Source organism: Salvia splendens, unplaced genomic scaffold, assembly GCF_004379255.2.
Source record: "Salvia splendens isolate huo1 unplaced genomic scaffold, SspV2 ctg1125, whole genome shotgun sequence".
Taxonomy (NCBI): Eukaryota; Viridiplantae; Streptophyta; class Magnoliopsida; order Lamiales; family Lamiaceae; genus Salvia; species Salvia splendens.
In genome coordinates this window covers 1-15,200 of record NW_024598673.1, presented here as the reverse complement: position 1 = coordinate 15,200, position 15,200 = coordinate 1, and the positions used below count along the sequence as shown (strand labels likewise).

The 15,200-nt window shown below is 37.8% G+C and overlaps 4 protein-coding genes and 1 long non-coding RNA gene across 7 annotated transcripts; 3 read left to right on the top strand and 2 right to left on the bottom strand.

Moving 5' to 3' along the window:
* The first annotated feature begins 686 nt into the window (after window positions 1-686).
* LOC121788720 (RNA polymerase sigma factor sigA-like) lies at window positions 687-3,232 on the top strand. Its single transcript, XM_042187337.1, has 8 exons — window positions 687-876; window positions 1,001-1,537; window positions 1,629-2,049; window positions 2,128-2,181; window positions 2,267-2,344; window positions 2,415-2,477; window positions 2,767-2,879; window positions 2,968-3,232. Exons 2-8 carry the CDS (start codon window positions 1,029-1,031, stop codon window positions 3,074-3,076), a joined length of 1,347 nt encoding a protein of 448 aa, XP_042043271.1. The 5' UTR covers window positions 687-876; window positions 1,001-1,028; the 3' UTR covers window positions 3,077-3,232.
* A 47-nt stretch (window positions 3,233-3,279) lies between these two features.
* On the bottom strand, window positions 3,280-4,805 carry LOC121788721. The gene is made up of 2 exons (XR_006047892.1): window positions 4,767-4,805; window positions 3,280-3,662 (listed from the first exon to the last, which is right to left on the bottom strand). It is a non-coding gene; the product is annotated as an uncharacterized LOC121788721 (long non-coding RNA).
* A 353-nt stretch (window positions 4,806-5,158) lies between these two features.
* LOC121788722 (putative mediator of RNA polymerase II transcription subunit 26) lies at window positions 5,159-7,161 on the top strand. The gene is made up of 2 exons (XM_042187338.1): window positions 5,159-5,663; window positions 6,293-7,161. The coding sequence occupies exons 1-2, from the start codon at window positions 5,200-5,202 to the stop codon at window positions 6,930-6,932; spliced, it is 1,104 nt and encodes a 367-aa protein (XP_042043272.1). The 5' UTR covers window positions 5,159-5,199; the 3' UTR covers window positions 6,933-7,161.
* A 1,047-nt stretch (window positions 7,162-8,208) lies between these two features.
* LOC121788718 (cysteine proteinase inhibitor 6-like) lies at window positions 8,209-10,074 on the bottom strand. Its single transcript, XM_042187335.1, has 4 exons — window positions 9,847-10,074; window positions 9,560-9,779; window positions 9,067-9,212; window positions 8,209-8,593 (listed from the first exon to the last, which is right to left on the bottom strand). The coding sequence occupies exons 1-4, from the start codon at window positions 10,045-10,047 to the stop codon at window positions 8,459-8,461; spliced, it is 702 nt and encodes a 233-aa protein (XP_042043269.1). The 5' UTR covers window positions 10,048-10,074; the 3' UTR covers window positions 8,209-8,458.
* Window positions 10,075-12,952: 2,878 nt separating this feature from the next.
* LOC121788719 (dnAJ-like protein slr0093) lies at window positions 12,953-15,199 on the top strand. Of its 3 annotated transcripts, none has more exons than XR_006047891.1 (7): window positions 12,959-13,071; window positions 13,135-13,212; window positions 13,293-13,368; window positions 13,466-13,539; window positions 13,625-13,695; window positions 14,268-14,369; window positions 15,087-15,199. XR_006047891.1 is itself a non-coding variant. In XM_042187336.1 (6 exons), exons 1-6 carry the CDS (start codon window positions 13,027-13,029, stop codon window positions 14,308-14,310), a joined length of 387 nt encoding a protein of 128 aa, XP_042043270.1. In that variant the 5' UTR covers window positions 12,953-13,026; the 3' UTR covers window positions 14,311-14,681. The 3 variants fall into 3 exon arrangements, 1 of the variants encoding a protein (XP_042043270.1); XR_006047890.1 differs by lacking the exon at window positions 15,087-15,199 and adding an exon at window positions 14,491-14,681; XM_042187336.1 differs by lacking the exon at window positions 15,087-15,199 and having other exon boundaries at window positions 12,953-13,071; window positions 14,268-14,681.
* Window position 15,200: the final 1 nt, after the last annotated feature.

The following is a 15,200-nucleotide window of genomic DNA, read 5'->3' as shown; positions in this document are numbered from 1 at the left end:
AGTTTTCTACCATCAATAAACTGATTAAAAACACAACCACCAACAGCATGTAAGCTTTGTAGTAAGCATGTAAATGTAGTAATGCATTTTGACATAAGAAACATCACTTGTTTGATGGTTTAGCTCTATTCATATACATGTTTGATTATTTATGTGCTTATATATATCTTGTGAAATTATGAATTGGATCATCTTATAATCTGCACATGATTTTATATTGCACTATTTATTTTTTTTCAGTTAAGAACTTCTTTTGCAAGAGGATAGTTCAATGTGCACAATATGACAAATCATTTTTTTCCAATACACCTCATTGAAGAAAAGATTACAGAAGGAATGCATAATGTAAAGAATTATGAATTATGATGAGAGGAGGAGTCATTATTTATACTAGTATTCCATTTACTTTTGTAAATACATATTTTTTCCTTGAGACTTTACTGAGAAAATAATGGTATCTGGTTTGAAAAGGGTAAAAGAAAGAGAATGATTTGGGCAGTGATATTGCTTAGATAATAGAGCATAATATGAAATGGTAAATTAATCTTTTTGTTGAATATAATGGCAATATAGTAAATACCAAATCTATGGGAATAGATACGAATTTGTGTTTGCACACACACCACTCGAATCACCTCCAAAAATCTAAACCTGCCAATAGCTGTTGGCCTCTCCCTTTTCCCATATATTATCCTCGCCCCGCCACATTTATTTTAAATAAAATTGATAATTATACTCCATTTCCATTGCTTTTTTATCAAATCAAATTGAAATAATTGTAATATTAAGAAGAGGAAGAGGAAGAGGAAGAGGAAGAAGAAACAACAGTCACACATACACAGCTGAGCCTGAGCTTCCCCCAATTCCTCCAAACAGGTAACCTAACTGTACTTTTCTTTTTTACATTTTTTTATTTGCGAATTCATCGATCTTATCGAAATAGCAATAGCAGCATGCATATATATTTGTTTCTTACCTGAAAACCAAAAAAATTTATTAGTTTGTGGCGAGTGAATTATGGTGTGGTGATGATCATGGCCACTGCCGTCGTCGGACTGCACACCGCCACCGGAAAAAGCCTCCTCCGCCTCGGCGCCACCTCCTACTACTCCGATCTCTCCGCCGAAAGGCTCAATTGCTCCGCAGATCCCTCTACCTCCTCTTCCATCATCAATTTCATCTCCGCCTCCGGCCATAAATCACGGTCACGTCGCCGCCCGCACTCCATCAAAGCCCTAAGAGATCCTCACCCCTGCCTCTCCGATCCAGATCATCTCGTCGATGCGGTGCTTCTGATGCAGAAATCTATGCTCGAGAAGCAATGGAATCTCGCCCCTAAATCTGAGGTCACTTGTTCCGGAACATCCGCCCGCCGCCGCAGGCTGGAATCCAGGAAGAGAGTTGAGAAGCCGATTATGAATCGGGAGCTTCTTCGCAGAGGCTATGTCAAGACCGACCAGCTCCTCACTCATTCCCAAGTCGTTCAGCTCTCGCACAAAATCAAAGCAGGCCTTGCCTTGGAAGAGCGGAGGGCCAGGTTAAAAAATATAGTGATTCACATAGTATTATTATGTTTTTCGTTATTGTGATGTTGTTGTTGTTGTTGATGTGATCAATCAATCCATCAGGCTGAAGCAGAGATTAGGATGCGAGCCCTCGGATGAGCAGCTCGCGGCCTCCATGAGGATGAGCCGTGCTAATCTGCAGTCGAAGATGATTGAGTGCTCGTTGGCGAGAGAGAAGCTGGCGATGAGCAATATCCGTCTGGTCATGTCTATTGCTCAACGATACGACAACATGGGTGCTGAAATGCCTGATCTTATTCAGGCCGGTCTCATTGGGTTGCTACGAGGGATTGAGAAGTTTGATTCTTCAAAGGGATTCAAGATCTCTACGTATGTCTATTGGTGGATAAGGCAGGGTGTTTCAAGAGCTTTAGTCGAGAGCTCTAGAACCCTGAGGCTGCCAACGCATTTACACGAAAGGCTAACTTTGATCAGAAATGCAAAGGCTAGGCTTGAAGAAAGAGGAGTAACTCCATCTATTGATGTGAGTAAGACCAGCTATTGGTTTCCATGTTTTAACATAACATATGAGATCTAACATATCATTTGATGCCTGTTGCAGAGAATTGCTGAGAGTCTCAACATGACTGAGAGGAAAGTGAGAAATGCCACTGAGGTACTAATGATTTTTGTATTTATGGATCACTATTCAATTTCAAATGGATTCTGCATTTCCATCCTAATAACACTTATCTTTACAGGCAGTCAGCAAGGTTTTCTCTCTTGACAGAGAAGCATACCCCTCTTTAAATGGTCTTCCTGGAGAAACTCTTCATAGTGTAAGTACACGACTCATATCTTCTTCATATCATGGTTTTCTCATTGATCTAATTTTATGTGCTTATGCAGTACATTGCAGATACTCACATCGAGAATAACCCGTGGACTGGAGTTGATGAATGGGCACTTAAGGTATTAAAACCCCAGAAAAGCTCTTTGAATATGATTACATTAGAGATCCCTCTTTGTCCCTCCTAACTTTAGAGGGAAGCATAATAAGTGTCAAAATTTTCGTCTTAAGTTAGGATCACATGCATAGTTATGAGTATGCTTTCTATAAGCGTATGTATTAACATCTCTCAAGTTTCATTCTTTTATTTGCTCCTTTCCTTTCAGATGCGAATATGTTCTTTTGATGTTAAGTGAAAGACCAAAATGAACCAAAACACAAGGGAAGTAAACATGGTTTGTGTGTTTGCAGGATGAAGTAGATAAACTTATTAGTGAGACGTTGCGAGAAAGGGAACAGGATATTATCCGTCTATACTATGGCCTGGATAATGAATGCCTCACTTGGGAAGACATTAGCAGACGGTATGGACTCTAGCTAAACTGTTGTGTTCCCTGGCTTCGATTAGATTGATGATGAATTGACTGAACCATTTTGTTGGTAAATTTTCAGGATAGGGTTGTCGAGAGAGAGAGTAAGGCAGGTGGGGCTCGTTGCACTTGAGAAATTAAAACATGCTGCCAGGAAAAGCGGATTGGAGGCCATGTTGGTGCAACACTGATAGCTATAAATACTGTGACCTTAATGTATATATAGAGCAGAAAAGAATGTTATAGATGAGGATCATATGCCATTTTTACACAATATTCATAAGGATGTACTTGCAATTTTTAGACATGTTAGATCTCTGTCTGATGTCTATGATTTCATACAACTACTAACCATATTCACTTCACATTGCCAACACAAAATGGCTAACAATTGTTAGGAGAAGCTAGTGCTGCCATATGCGAAATAATTGAAGGCTGGACATACATAGAAATAGTCGAGTTAAGATAGTAGATGGTGATAGAGCATATACTACTAGACCGTTTTAGCTAGAAAAAACCAAATGCCTAGCTCCCAACACATAAAACCAAACAAGCACTAGGCACACAAACATCATGACGATGGCTAAGCACGACCATCCCACAAGCATAAGTAGTTAGCTTTTTCCATCCTCAGCAGATTTTCAACTTGTGCTGGCGGGTTTAGACCAAAGTTATTAGCTCGCTCCCAGCGTTCCGGACGGCTTATCCCTATGCAGGGTCCATAAGCCATGTTCATGTCAAATTGCCTCAGAACCTCCTCCTTCTCATCATACTCTTCTGCATTATGTCAAAATGCATTGCATCAGAAATTATCTTTAACCAACCTCTCTTTCAGAGTAAGCATTGTCGGCACTGCCTTTTGTCATCTTTTGAATACATAAAGCTTGTTTTATTTAGCAAGTATTGTCCCCATGAAACACCATATCTTCCATCTTAGTTTCTAAATAAGCAGAAAAATGAGAAAAGGTAACAGTTTCTAAACAACTATTGTCCCCATGAAGCACCATATAACTGAAATACTGCAAGAAAACTATAAGAAAAAATTGCAAACTCCATGAGCATCTTTAAAATGTGATTCTTCAAAAGTTCAAAATATAGTTTCAACACTAGGTTATATAAACTCAAAAATCACACTATGGAGGATTTAGAATTTAACCTTACTAAGTTAGTTTGATTGTTGACCTAATTTAATTAGAGGACTCTCTTACGAACTAGCTCAAATTAATTAACCATATTTATGTAAATATAAATGGATTTGTATTCAAATTAATTAATTTAATTAGTTGATCCAAAAATGGTTTAGTTAATTAAATAGATTCTGTCATGTACTGAAGTTACCTCGTTCGCTTAATGTACTAAGCAAATTCTGTCATTTAATGAAGTCTTGTTCGTCATTTAATGAAGTAGGAGTACTTATTATAGGTTAATGGGTGATCTAGATTAAATTAAATATATGTGTATAATTGAAAAGGTATAAAAGGTAAGTGAACAAAAATATTCTTTTGAATTTGATTTGATGTAAATGATCGGAACAAAAATCAACTTTTGACCTGACAATTACATTCAAATGAGTGGTATAAATAATTGAAAAACCTAATGATTTTCTTGAAACTTCAGCAAATAGTTGAATCTCCAATGAAATTGCCATAAGAATGTTGTATTTGCAAAATTGAAATCTCAAAAACATGGAGGAAATTTTATATAAAATCAAAAATGAAAAAACAGAATAAACTTCGAAACACAGAGAAAGCAATTGAACGATCATCAGCTCTTTGTCATAACGGTGAAAAGTTTGAGAAGGCGTGACTGATAAAAAATTAAGTTTCACGCAATCGTTTGTTTGCAAACAAATGAACAATATGAGTAAGTAAAGGAGGTGACCTTGAAGATCGAGAGTAGCATGGGAGATTAGAGCCGGGGCTGGACAACGTCGGAGCCGCAGGAGGCGGATTTGTTGCTCTTCTTCGCCGCTCCGGGCTTTCCTTTCTTTTTCTCTCGGAAAAATCCTTTGACTCCTGTCGACGCCATTGAATTGATACGGAGATTACGGTGGTGGTGACTGGTGAAATTTTGAAATTTGAATTGGGGGATTAGGGATTCGTATTTTGTTTAGAGATGGAAATTGCAAAAAAAAACCCTCCGATTTTAGATAAACTACAAGAAAGCCCTTAAATGGGCTTCACTAATTATGGCCCATATGAGCTAAGGCCTAAGCCCATTTATAAATTCTACAAGGTCCAATAATCCAGTCCATCTTCCTTGGAAAGCAAAGCAAAGGCAATTTAATTGCTTTCTTCTCCGGCGCCATGAATGAATGAGGCATAGCTCAATTACAATGGAAGAAAACAAGGCGCAGCAACATCAACAGCAGCAGCAGCAGCAGCAGCAATTGTTGCAGCAACAGCTGCTGATGCAACAGATCCAAAGGCAGAAAGATGCTATGTCACGGTTCCCCTCCAACATCGACGCCCATCTCCGCCCCCAGGGTCAGGCGCCGGCTCAGCACCCCTCTCTTCTCCAGTCCCGCCCTCTCACTAGCCCTAACCCTAATCCTAATTCTGCTCCCCAACAACCGAATCAGCTCCACCCCAATTCCAATCCCAACCCAAACCCTAACCCTAATTCCTCTTCTGCATCGACTACTGTAATTAACCAGCAACAACAACAGCAGCAGCAGCAGCACAAGGCTTCTCTCCAGCTTGCTTATCAAGACGCTTGGCGGGTCTGTCATCCCGACTTCAAGCGCCCTTTCTCTTCCCTCGAGGATGCCTGCGAGAGGTTTTTCTTGCAACTTAAACTCTCTTTTCATTTCTCGCAAGTCATTGCTGTTTTCACTCTTAAATACTATTGTGGATAACCCTTTCATTTCTTCTTCTTCGTGGTTTTGCTTTGTGAATCGTGGTCTGTATAATCGTGGGCATAAAATTGGGGAGTTGGATGATTTTTAATTTTAAATCAATCAAGGACAAGATGCTTAAAGGTCTCTACCTATTTATTAGGCGTTGTGTTGCATCCTCATCTGCAATTTTAGACCCATAAGATGCAATGCATAAAAAGCTAATGTATTTATGGTTGTTCTTTGCCATGCTCTTTATTTGGCTTATAAATCATTGAGCTTTAGATCGGGCATCCCCAACAAATGAAATCTAGTAGAGTTTAAACAAAAATAAACCAAACTCACTTCCTTTTGAATTGGAATGTTATGTTGACAGTCTTACATTTTACCCACCTTTCACTTCAACTATAAGGAAATGAATACGAAATAAAGGGGATAGTTTAGTGGGTACTCTTCTTTAGCTTCTCTGGTGGTATAGGAACCTGAATGTGGGCAACCCACTGCTGTTGCTTTTATAATTCTTACTGGGAGCATAACCATTAACTGTTTTTCTCTCTTGAATTGTGCATAGGCTATTACCATATCATGTCGTGGCAGATTATGAAGCAGAGGAAGATGACAAGATCCTTGATACAGCCACCACAGGCCAAATTCTTTCTCGCTCTCAGCAGTGGGACAATAACATTGCTGCCAAAGTAGCAGAATTCACAGCTACATTCGAGAAGCAAGTCTTGGCATTCAACATTATTTCCCGCAAACGGGGTCTTGGGGAGTTTCGGACTGAAGAAAAGTTGATGATGGAGCAATTTCTTTTACAAGAGGAGAAGCGGTCACTGCTGGAATTAAGGGCTGAAATGGATTCGCGGCAGAAGGCTAGTCGAGAAAGTCATGAAGCAAATATGCGGATGGCAGCCATGGCACATGTGGATCAGGCTCGTGCAGAATCACAAGCGCATGCAGAAATGATGGCCCGGGCTCCAATAAGAGGAAGTGCACTTGGTTCTCGTGGTAATAGCTCGATTTCTGACATGGGTGAGCAAGAGCAGGATTTCCACCAGGATGAAATTATGAATGGGTGGGGGAGCAATGCACAGAAAGATGATAGGGAGCCATCTGAAGACTTTTTGAATGATGATGAAACAGAAAATGGAGATAATGCATTGCAAAGCGAGTGGCCTGAAGGAGGTGAGCTAGATCTGAATGCGAGATAATTTGTTCATCTTCAGAATAACACAGCTCAGGGTTAATAGTTTGAGGGTTGAATATGGCACCACACCGTTCAATTCAATCAGCAGTGTGTTATTGAAATAGGCTTGAGTTCAATCATCTTTATAGTTTTCTTTGATATTATGATTGTGGTTGTTTGTGAGTAACAAAAGAGATCATGAAAGGATGTATGTTGTTGGTCTTTCCATCTTGTATATCTTTCCTTTTTTATCACCTGATAATGCCTCTCTCCTCTCTCTCTCTCTCTCTCTCTCTCTCTCTCTCTCTCTCTCTCTCTCTCTAAGGTGATGTTTTCCTACTTGAACATACAATGATGCATCTGATTGTTAGAAGGTGACTAGTTGAGGTTTAAAATTGGCACTTGGCACTAGCCATGTCTCTTTTGAATGGAGCCCCCTTTTTTTTTACAAAGGGAAAGCAAGCATCACTATATCTCAAGGTTTAGCGATTTTTGTTACACTGGTGTCTGGTTAGTTAAATACTGATACTTAAAAGTGGTATTGGTCGAAAATACAACCCAACTTTGGATAAAAACTGGAATTTTTTGCAGACCTTTATAAGTTGCTGATAAAATCATAAATTTTTAGTGTGGTTTAAATTGATGCAACATATTCAAACCTTCGTGACATTATGCGTGCGACATGGACGCCGATTAGCCGCATTGCGTTCGGCGCCTAGATGGCACTCGGCGTCCGCCGACATGATTGCCAGCGCATGCCAATTCTACCTATAAAATACCATACTCTTATCTCATTTTTTGCACCCAATTCTCACTTCTCTCTTCAACTCCCAATTTTCTCACTTCTCCTAAAAAATGGTTTCTGATGGTGAAGGCCCAATAGATGAACTCATTTCGCAAGCCTTCTGGAAAGAGACAACGCGCCAACTAGAACGACGCAGGAAAACAGAGACGGAGGTGGCGGTCCCTCGACAGATCTGGCATCGAAGGACAGTCATCCGCGCTACCCAATGGCTGTTTGGAGACTATTTTGCCTCGGAGCCACGGTGGGGGCTGGCGTTGAGAATGCAACAAGATCTTTGCATGCACATTGTTAACACGTTGTTGACGTGTAAACTTGCCAGAATTAAGTTAGTCACAATAGTGGAGGGGAGATAGATTATCGATGAGGTACAATATAAATCTTAGCATTGTGGTGTGGTGTGGTGTGGTGTGGTGCCGTGTCAAGATACATTATCGTGACCAAACTTTTGAGAAAAAAGCAACAGATCCAGAGATAATAATAGACGTAACATCTAGGCTGGAGTAAAGTAGCAACCGAACAAGCCTTATAAGTGAGATAAGTTCCTACTCAAATTACATAATCCAGACACAACACAAACCAAGAGAAGTTGACAGACATTCATACACGAGTTGATTATTACAAAACCTAAAAACAAACCAAAATAAACTAAACCAGACCAAACCAACATGAGTACAAGCTAAAAGCCTACACAAGTATCGCTAGTCAAGTTTGGAGTTTATAAAAGAACATTAATGCTAATAAAACAGTTAGTGATCAGCATCCATCTTGTTCAAATGGAAACCACCTTCATCGTTCTTATGCACCTCAACCTTAAACTTCTCCTCTTTACCACCTCTCTTCACTTTCAGAAGCATGTCAAATTTGGCAGATGATTCAACAACCTACCCAGGGGAATTAAGTTATAGACACGTTAGTTATATAAAAGTTGGCAAAATGAAAAAAATTTACATATGGATTCGAAGAAAGAGTTGAACTTGTCAGCATATATACTAAGCAAGCACCGAAACAATGATGACACCACCTTGAACTTTCACGTGCCAAAGAAACTCATTAACTAATCTTTAAAAAGTAAAAACTATCGATAAAAACCCCCCACGGACCTTATAGTCAATATCGCAGCCCCAACTCATACAGTGAATTGTAGTCTCAATAAGTACCAATAATATCTATCTATGAGATTTATCGGTCTGAGGTTATTTTTTTCATTAAATCTTTTCAAGGTCATCCACATTCATGAGATGAGACCTACATCTATGAATAAAAAGATTGTGTTAACAATGGAATTTACATGTTCCACAATCAACTTTTGAAAATTGCTACTTAACACTATACCGATCAATCAAAGAAAACTCACCTCTGCATTAGCGTGTACAATCTCACTAAGTTCATAAGGAAGTAAAGAGTTGGATCTCTCCTGGATGGTCTTGACAGCATGGTGAGCCGCATCTTGCACAACAGGATCGTGCACCGGCACTGATTTCCAGCCAGCCACATCTTCTTCTGTAGAAGCAAAACCCAAGTCTTGGAATTTCAGGACTCAATTTCACACATAAATCTAACCAACATGATTTTAACTATACAAAGAAACGATCAAATTTGAATCAAATAATCAACCCTAACAAGAAATTTAGTTCAAGAACAAGGTACAGTAGTGTCAATGCTTAACTTCTTAATGTTTACAGCAGTAGTGAACAGTGTAAGTTGTGGATGCCCTTAGATATTCCTATGGATTGAATCTAGTAGTACTAAAAATTTACTAAACTTACAACAGTAGCAAAGGAATTGATCAGCTGAAATAGAGAAAGATGCAGAAAAATTGAAAAGGGGGAAATGGATTAGGTCGGTACCCTTCTTAGCGCCGAGGTCGGATGAGGTAAAGGAAGGCACATCTCCAACATGTTTGAACTCTTGAACCTGCATAAAATCCTCCCATGGTTTAACCCAAATTTTGGTCTCGTAAAGCTTCTTCTTCCCGGCGTCGATAACTTCGAGAGTAAGATGATGGATCGTGCCAGCGACGACTTGCTCTTGCGCCTTGACGACCCTGACCAGATCAAGCAGGATATTCTGGAAACAATTTATGTGTCAAATTGGAGAGAGGGGGAGAGAGAGAGGAGTGGGGGAGTGGTGGTACCTCTTTATTGTTGTGGTGATCAACGGCGAATTTGGCGAGAGAGTGGACATCGGAGTTGGAATCGCGGGGAGCGCCGAGAGTAGCCATGGTATCGGTGGGTTGATCGGAGCAAAACCCTAAATCGGAGTGGGAAAGAGAGGAAGAGAGGGAATGGGCACCGAGTAAGAAAAGGAAGAAGAAAGAGAGGTGTGTCAGTGTCATTGTCGATTGGATATGAAGATAGCCTAATGCAAACGCGTGTTTTTATTACTCTTTACTTTTCTCAATTTCTTTTTTTTTCTTACTTAAATCACACACTTCAATGAAAAACGTACAATAGAGTATTTTTTTAGTTGGGTGAGAATATTACTCCCTCCGTCCCGGACTACTTGCACTTATTTCCTTTCTTGGCGTCCCAAGTTATTTGCACTCTTTCCATTTTTAGTAAAAATTATCACCTACAGCCGCAATTGTTGACTTTGCTATACACTCATTCTTTAATCTCCGTGCCGAAAAGAAATGTGCGAGTAGTCCGGGACGGATGGAGTACATTTCACTCGGTTCCATAATACTCCTGTCAATTTTTTATTATCCACCAAAAATATAGTAGCACGTTTAAAACGAGAAATTTTTTAACAAATTCTCTCATACTTTTATTCCTCTCTTATTAATAATATGGACCCCACATTCTATTAACATTTTTTCTCTCTTACTTTACTAATTCCACATTAAAACTCATGTCATTCACAATGTGTCCTATTTTTAGTGGACGAAGAGAATAGATAACAAACTGGGATAATGATTAGAAATTTTAAAAACTTTGTAATATTAATACAAAAAGATGAGGAAATGTAACATTTTTCATAAATTGTTTACTTTCATGCTTACTTTTTTGAAAAAAGTTTTCTCCCACTTCAATATATAAAAATATATTTCCCTTTATATTTACTATATAAAAAACATCTCTTTAAATTTTGTATTATCACTCAAGTGTAACTGACATTTATTTGGAACCGAGGAAGCATTGTTTTTAAAAATCTCATGTATACAATGCTCATCTCGTTTAAAATAAGATGAAGAGAGTGTTTGTTTTACGCTCCCATAATATTACGTAGGGCTGGTATTCGGTCAGTTAACCGACCATATTTCGGTTCCAAAATAAAACCGAAACCGGCATCGAGAAAGAATCGGTTATTTCAGTTAGAACCGAACGGTTAATCGTTCAACAATGGAACCGAAATTACTTAATATTTTTCACTAAACTATGTTGTTCCATGAGATTTGAACTCGGATACAGCCAATCATCGGATCAACGGATTATTATTGATTTAAAACCTTGTTCCATTTTTCTTCCTTTTATAATGGCCTATTCTATCCATTCTTTGTTATACTAACGATGTGGGACAATGGTAAACATAAACTAGCTTAAGAAACTTTACTCATAGTTGTAAAAACCCTAAATGGCCTAACTCTAGTGTAAATTCTAAATGGCCTATTTCCAAATGGCCTATTAGAATATAGAGATGTGTACTCAAAATGAAACGCCTTTACTATAATGAGATGGAGGGAGTATCTACAATTCCTATTAGATTTACATTAAAAACAAACTCAAAACACTTGAATAAAAAAGATAATATAGAAAATTTTCTTTTTGGTACGAGTTTAGTGTAAATGATTGGAGTAAAATCACTATTTGATATATAACATTTAGTTTAAAATAAATTTAAGTTTAATATAAATGGTGGGAGATATTTTTAGTACTCCTTAGATGAAAGAATACTTCGTTCATAGCACAACTTATATTCTTTTTGGATACCCTATTTAATTTAAATCATTTATTTTTTAAAAAATATAAATTAATCATTATTTTTATTTTATTCTCTTCTATTTTTAACTTTTCAGTTTATTTTATCGTTGCTTAACTCTCTAAATACTACTACTATTTTCTAAAATTCTGTATATAAAATGGATGTTTCATTTATAGTAGACCGAAGATATTACTCCTTTTGCACTCTCATTATGATATGAAAGCCTACGGCTAGCAATTTTTGGCACGACACGAACCCGCACGAAAATAATGGGTATGTGTCGTTCGTGTCCTTACGTGTCGACACGATAACAACACGAAAATTCCGTGTCGTGTCGTGTTACACGTTAAGAAATAATATTAATATATTATAATTTTATTTATTTTAAAATTTAAATTAGGTTTAGTCTAATGGAGCACTTAGTATTAGCGTGAAAATAGATTTTTCATTTTTCGTATCATTATAGTGTCGTGTCATATATGTGTTGTTATCGTGTCGTGTTGATCTGAAGTGGTTCGTGTCGTGTTCGTGTCTGAGGGTCGTGTTTGTGTTTGTGTTTGGAGTTTTCTTAACGGGTCGTGTTCGTGTTTGTTGTTATCGTGTCGACACGATAACGACACAACACGCACGATCTTTCACCCCTATGAAAGCCTCTTTACTCTGGAATCTTCATTAGAAAGTGTTCCGTGAGGCATACGAATAATTTTTTATTACTACTATTATATTGCCATAGAAATAATTAAACATATGGTGTCAATGATATTTAATTTTATTTATAATAAGTCGGACTTTAGCTCAATTGGACTTCTAATTGGCTTGGATTAAGGGTTTAGGGCTGGTCTGGGTGAAAATAGGAGTAATTATTCTACTATAGAATTAGATTAATTTTTTAATTTAAAAGGTCTAATTTTGAAGACCAAAGAAAATAAACTGATTACTTTGATCAGAAGTCAGAACATAGATTGATTGAAGTAGTTGATTTATTTTTGTGGTCTATTCCAGTGGGCAATGATTATATTTTATTCGATTTAGCAGATAATAAATTCGTGTCCGTAAAGAGACGCCAGAGATTCAAACAATTTGGGTCAAAAATAAAGAAGATGAATTGGAATTGGAATTGGAATTGTGAATATGGTAAATTTGAAAACCGTAGTAAATGTATATATATTGTTGGGTGCCGTGTTGTGACTGAAGAAGCAATGCATCCTTTGTTCTTCTTCTCCGATCCATATCCATTTGAAGTCGTCAATCAATATCTAATTTGTTCCAAATATCGGAAACCCGGTTGTGGCGATTAGAGCTCCACGAAAACCAGAAATCCCAATTTCAAAATTTCAGCTTTTCCTTCCATGAATCGAAATTATGAATCTTTCTCCATCTAATCTACTATCTTATGGACTCCAATTCCAATCTCAATCCCCCTCCGCCAACTTACAAGGTTGGTATTCTTTTTTTACCTCTCTTCGTTTCCACCTCTCACTTTCCCATCATTTTGTTTCAGGATTACTACAAGATCTTACAACTCGATTATGATGCAACTGACCACAACATCCGCCTCAATTACCGCAAGCTCGCTCTGGTTGCTTTCTACTTCATTCATCTTATTTGAACCCTATCTCTTCTCCTAAATTCTAATTCACCTGCCTTCTTCATTTGCAGAAATGGCATCCTGACAAACACAAGGGTGATGCTGCTGCTACCTCTATATTTCAAGAAATTAATGAAGCTTATTCTGGTAAATTTTTTTATTTTGATTTTGGGATTTTATCTGCTTTTTTGTTGCCTTCTTTTTGCACAATGGAATTAATCAACTTTCCTCACAATTCATTCAGTGTTAAGTGATCCAGATAAGAGACTTGAATATGATTTGAATGGAAATTATGAGATTGACAAGTATACTCTGCGGGTTAGTATTTTGTGCCAATATCTGATCCACCTCATTCTACTTTGCTATTGTTGCTCATAGTTTTGATCGGCCTCCGCCTTTGTAGGAATATTTATCGAGATTCAAAGGAATGATACTCACTTGTAATGGTCTTGGTATGACACAAACATCAAAATGGTAAGCATGATTAACTGGTTTGGACTTTAGAGGCTTGACTTGTTTGATCTTCTTCTCAACTATATTGTGAACTATGCATTGATCTCTACCATTACTGGTGACTAAACTGCTGTAGAATGAGTGATATGAATATGAAGGGGGGAAAGCTTCACACATAGATAAGTTGAATCCATACATTCCACAGCTAGACTAATACGTTCTAATCTTCCTTTCATGTGCAGCCTATTGCAGTAGTTGTAGTAGTATATTATGATGGTCTTGCAAATATATCTGCAAGACAGTTTTGTTCATTCACCTTCGTAAGTTTGCTGTGATTTGATAATATGGTCGTGCGTTTCATGTGATTCACCCCTTGCATAGTTCCTTCATCCCATGAGTGAGCAAAGCTAGAGCCAAGAGACAGTAACTGTAACGATAATGAATTTTCCGTCATAGTGACAAGCAAAAAGAATCGAGTATAAAGTATAATTAAGTAGTTACATAATTTGTGATTTACGTTTACATTTTGTAGCTTGGCATTTCTTGTTGATGAAAACTGTAAGTGGTTTGTGTTCATTTTGTTGATGGTGCAGGTCACAGACACTAATGGAACTCAATGATTTAAAGGAAAATTGAGGTTCGGAGGGAGTCATTTTATTTCTTCACCCCTCTCCATGATTTAAAGGAAAATTGAGGTGAGACAAATATTTGTATCATACTGTTAAGTAGTGCAGTTCATTTCATGTTCATACTAGTTATACAGGCCTAATCTTGTGGTATGTCTTCGTCCGCGCTTTGTCCCTTATCTATCCACAGATGCGCATATGCCAGTTTAAACTAACAAGGTCAAAATATGTTTAACAAGATCTATTTACTGCTTCAAATTGAATTCTACTAGGAGTACAGTGTGATTGTTCTCTTTCAAGTAAAGGGGGAAGGAACTTGAATCTGATTCGTGTGTTGTTGATTGCTGGGATTGTTAAGCAATTTTTGTTCTTGTGCTGATAGAATTGATTCGCCAGTGTCACACATCAACAGCCAAAAGCAATAGATGCTACACACCAAATCTCAACTAAGCAATAATAACATTTATTTAAATAAAATGTGTTGGGCGTGCTGGTACTTGGAGATAAACTGCTACATATCTCTCTCACAAGCACAGAATAATAATTCATCTAATTATACAGTGGTATAACTATAAACGGCTAAAATTGTTCAATGGATCAAAGAATTGGCACGAAACATATTTTTCCTTTCGCTAAATACAAAAGATCAAAAGCCGGAAATTTGATCAGAACCGACATCAGACAACTAGCATAGCTCTTTGCTCTGGCAATGGAAACACAAATGACTCAGCCAACTTAGCAGCATCTTCTACCCTAACCGAGTTCCTTGCTGTGCAACAACTACAGATGCGACCTTTGAAGCTAACGTGCCAATACTTCTCGAATCAGATACACCAAGCGACAAACCATACAATATCCCAGATGCATAGGCATCCCCAGCCCCACATGTGTCCACTGCCA